Raw genomic sequence first — 4,275 nt, 5'->3', positions numbered from 1 at the left:
CAATGGCCACTTTCGAATGTGTCTGAGGTTTGTGGCAGGTCTAACCAATCTTAGTCATAACAGTTATGAGCAATACTTTGATAAACCAATTGACTTACAGTGCAAGACAAAGCACTTATTTGGATTTGAGGCTTGGTATCAGTCCTATTTCCATACTAATCCAATGGTTAACCATGTCAATCTTGATAATGTCCTTACTCATGTTGACCATTTTCCTATTCTCTTCCTTCATCTCCTTTATGAATCACAAAATAAAAAACTATGCCAAGCATTAGCGAAATCCATTAGTCCTCAGTCAATTTGCTGTCATGCATTAGAGTTTTCTCTATTTGACATATTGTGTCTCAATTATTTTCTTAATGTCAACAGTGCTACCCACTGGAACCATCTTCATCTCATGCCATTGAATCAAGATGAACTGTCAGTATTGACTAGCATATTGAATACAAAAAGACTAGATGTACATTTTAATGGACTCACCAATGACACGATGTCACAATTAGAAAATATCCAGGAGTGCTACATTAAAGTATCAGGTACTTCTCTATACACATGTGATGTTCTTGTACAGTTCCTTAGTTTTGTAGAAATAAAAATACTACACTTGAGAATAAATGAAAACATAGAAAAGTATAGTATAGAACACTGTCATTGTTCTGATCTTAAGAAATGTTTAGAGAAAAAAACAACTCTACAAGAATTCCTTGTTGATCGTAGAGAGACAAATCAATATCGTGTCAGCCAAGAAATAATTAATTTTAATAATCATGGAAGGAACATTTTCAATACTATCATTGAAGGAGTATGCAAGAATACAAGTATAACATTTCTTTCAATACATTTTGCTGGTAAGGCATACTTAACCCATGGGTTAATGACACAGCTCTTTAACGAAAACAAAAGATTAAAAGCTCTTTCAGGTCATTTTTTGGTTTCAACGGATATGGTAGAAACAGTAAATACACCATTGGTTGCTATGAATACTGTGGCAAATCTCCCCCTCACTCTTAGACTGGAATGTATTTTACTACCAAAGCTGTATCCATCCTATGTTACCAATCCTAGTCTGGTTGTAACTGGATTGCCATTAAATTCGCCTGAAAGTGCTGTTGAGCTCTTTGATATTCTAAAGACTGATAATAAACTGAAAGCATTGAAATTAGACATAATTGTGTCCACCGAAAAATTTAGCTGTAACTGTGTGTTCAAAAATATGTGTACTAGTATGAAAGAAATGCTCCAAAAAAATCAAACATTAGAATGCCTCCAAATAAAGGCTATTTCTACTATTTTTGTTTCTAATACAAGAAATGTGCCACATACCTTCTTTTCATATCTTATTACTGGACTTGAAGGTAATAATACATTACAACAGTTGTCGCTACCTATTCCACTTACTACTAATTGGGTGTATAATAAAGACAATGATGTAAAAGCTTTTTTTAGTCTTCTATCTCGCAGGGAAAAACTCACTGAACTTCAATTAGATTTTCAAGGCCATGATCAAGAACAAACCATTATTGCAATAGGTAATTTCACCATATTCCAGGATCATGTTCTACCAATGATTACTAATATGTTACAGTCAAATAAATGGATCAAGGTACTAAGCTTAAATGTACATTTTTTTGGTTCACCAAGGCGTAAAAGTGAAAGTGTATGGGGAAAATTCTTTGATGCTATCCTTAACCATCCTTCACTTCAACATGTTGGTATAAAGTTAAATTTTCAGAGTAAAAAGTTGAAGGACTTCCTCAAAGGGCAGATAGAGGTAAAGGAACTTAAGGAAGCACCAGTAATAATTTGTGAAGCTAGTTTAGTTTAATATTTTATTTTTACTTTTATTAAACTTTTTGGTTGCTGGTTTATACTTATTTTTGTAATGCAAGTTAGATAATATACAAGTGCATTATGGACAAAATTATAATGTAAGATTTTTTACCAGTGTGGTAATCAAGTGGCTTATAACAATAGTAACACATTTATCAATCCTGATTTTTATTTTTGGGAGCAAGCTATAGTAATCCTAGTATGCATCAATTTATAGTGTGTAAGACTGAGAAAAGAGAACTTTGCATGTATACATATTTTGAACTGAAAAAATAATCATAAGAGTACTGTGGTACAACCTGTACAAGATTTAGCCTATACCCTTATTTCTAAGGATAGTCTCGTCACGCCCCTGTGTACACTTACATGTACTTGTCAATCATATTCAAACATTTTAATACTCATAAGAAAGTCAAGAATTCAAGAATATACAAAGTATAAACTAAGGTATATAGTAAGATACTGTAACACTGTATATCACAATAGTAAAAGTACAAACATTAAATTTAAAAATCAATTATAAAATGAATTACAGTTCCTTTTTTATCTCTTTTGCTTTCTCTTCTACTGCCAATCTTCCCTATAATAATTAATAAACTTTACTGTCCACAAAGTGCAATAATGCACACAAGCTATTATTACATATTAAGCTCTTAAAATCTAGTGCTCAGTAGAGCTGGGTTCAGCTTGCAACTGAATAGCAAATAATGCTACAACAGCAAATGAAAGATTCTTTTAATACAGTACATCCAGTCACAAAAAATATTCTGAACCAAATAGGCCATATGCTTATTATAAAGACAAACCTTTGATATAACAGATTCATAAGAATTGAGTATCATGGTTTCTAATAATCCTCCTAGCAATGGAACACCATGAACACTCATTACAGTATGCTGCTGTAGTATAGTCCTAACAATAACAAATAATTATTAATACTATTATACCACCACTGGCTTACTTTGATGGATGCTCTGGATGTACTTTGTATTGCAGGACTTCGCTCATCTTAAATAAACTTCTTAATGAGACCTATATACCATTAAAAAACCAGTGAACAGATTTACACAAAGTAACAATACATAATAACAAGAGTAGGTAAGTAGTTAAGGTAGTATTAATTATTAAGATCAAAATGCAAATACATTATAGTCGAAGGAGCAAAACGAGACATTTTAAATAAATGAATATTTTCAAATAATAAAGATTATCTAACAAAATTACTGACATTAACGGCAGAGATGGTAAGTGTCTTGCTAACAGTGTCACACTCAGACATTTCATGAATATACATCATCTCATTAAACCCTAATATCTATAAAACACAAGATATCATACATCAAGCATTAATAATAATTATAATAATATACCTTAAGCCTACTATTTTTAGCGTCTACTAAATTTAACTATATTAGCGAGAGAGCTTTAAATTGCTAAATTAAATAGACGCCAAAATAATTATTATTCATTATAATGGTTATTATTTATAGTTAATTTGGTTAAAAACGCTAAAATTAGTAATGCTAAACATGACTTTTGCTGATTTCGCTAAAATTAGTAGACACAAATAATAGTAGGCTTAAGGTAATATAGTACGTACATAACATACATTAATATTATAGACTTATAGTACATACATTAATTACAAGAGCCGGTACATTCCATAGTGTACCAAACAACCGATGACTAAACAAAACTCGGCCACTCCCATTTTGACCACACCTCCTTTCCAATGTATCGAGCGTCTTAACATTAGTATTGTGACGTGTTGGGTATTTACGATATGCAGCCTGTACTACAGTCTCCCAGGGAAAACTACATGTAAGTAATAATATAACAATAATAAGGTATTAATAATGGTTTTACATGCTAAAATGCTTACTAACTCAAAAGTATAACTATCCACCCACGTCTTCATTTCTTTCTCATAATTTTGCTATCTTTTTAATTGATTTATAAGACCTCACTAAGGCTGGAATGACAAAATCGAGGATAAAATCTCTGTAGGGTCTTGTTTTGTACCACGTGTTTTGGCGGGAACCACGCCCACCGTTACCATAGCTACCGGCAAATGGTACATCTTGTGCTCTTATTGGGAAAAGGAGAGCAATTTTACTTTCTAGCTCAAGAAAATGGCAGAGCAGGCCAAAGAGAGCCGGTCCTTTGTCAAGACTAAAGTTGCTAGTCTTTCCAGCTCTAGAAAACTCACTAAATTGGTCAAAGAGCCGAAGACATCTCAAAAGGTTTGGAATAAACCACCACTTTTGTCTTCCATTGATTCTTGCCTCCTTTCCAGCTGATTCCCTCTTTATTTATGTCTAAAATGAGTCTCAGTACTCAAGAGAGACTTCAAGCGACGAGAGAGGTCTACCCACCAAAGATCATAGAACTACTGGACATAGGAGCCAGCACCACTAACAAGGCAAGAGAGAAGAGAGAGAGAAG

The 4,275-nt window shown here is 32.9% G+C and overlaps 1 protein-coding gene across 2 annotated transcripts; it reads right to left on the bottom strand.

Annotated features, from left to right (window-relative positions):
• Nucleotides 1–2,214: 2,214 nt before the first annotated feature.
• LOC105315524 (PRELI domain containing protein 3B-like) lies at nucleotides 2,215–3,860 on the bottom strand. 2 transcript variants are annotated; one of them, XM_020006500.1, is made up of 6 exons: nucleotides 3,717–3,860; nucleotides 3,468–3,645; nucleotides 3,059–3,145; nucleotides 2,792–2,862; nucleotides 2,637–2,742; nucleotides 2,215–2,410 (listed from the first exon to the last, which is right to left on the bottom strand). In XM_020006500.1, the coding sequence occupies exons 1-6, from the start codon at nucleotides 3,746–3,748 to the stop codon at nucleotides 2,360–2,362; spliced, it is 525 nt and encodes a 174-aa protein (XP_019862059.1). In that variant the 5' UTR covers nucleotides 3,749–3,860; the 3' UTR covers nucleotides 2,215–2,359. The 2 variants fall into 2 exon arrangements, with proteins under 2 accessions (XP_019862059.1, XP_019862060.1); XM_020006501.1 differs by having other exon boundaries at nucleotides 3,741–3,860.
• Between the last annotated feature and the right edge of the window lie 415 nt (nucleotides 3,861–4,275).

Source organism: Amphimedon queenslandica, unplaced genomic scaffold, assembly GCF_000090795.2.
Source record: "Amphimedon queenslandica unplaced genomic scaffold, v1.1 AMPQUscaffold_9789_Cont18019, whole genome shotgun sequence".
Lineage (NCBI taxonomy): Eukaryota > Metazoa > Porifera > Demospongiae > Haplosclerida > Niphatidae > Amphimedon > Amphimedon queenslandica.
This window is presented reverse-complemented; position numbering and strand designations above follow the sequence as displayed.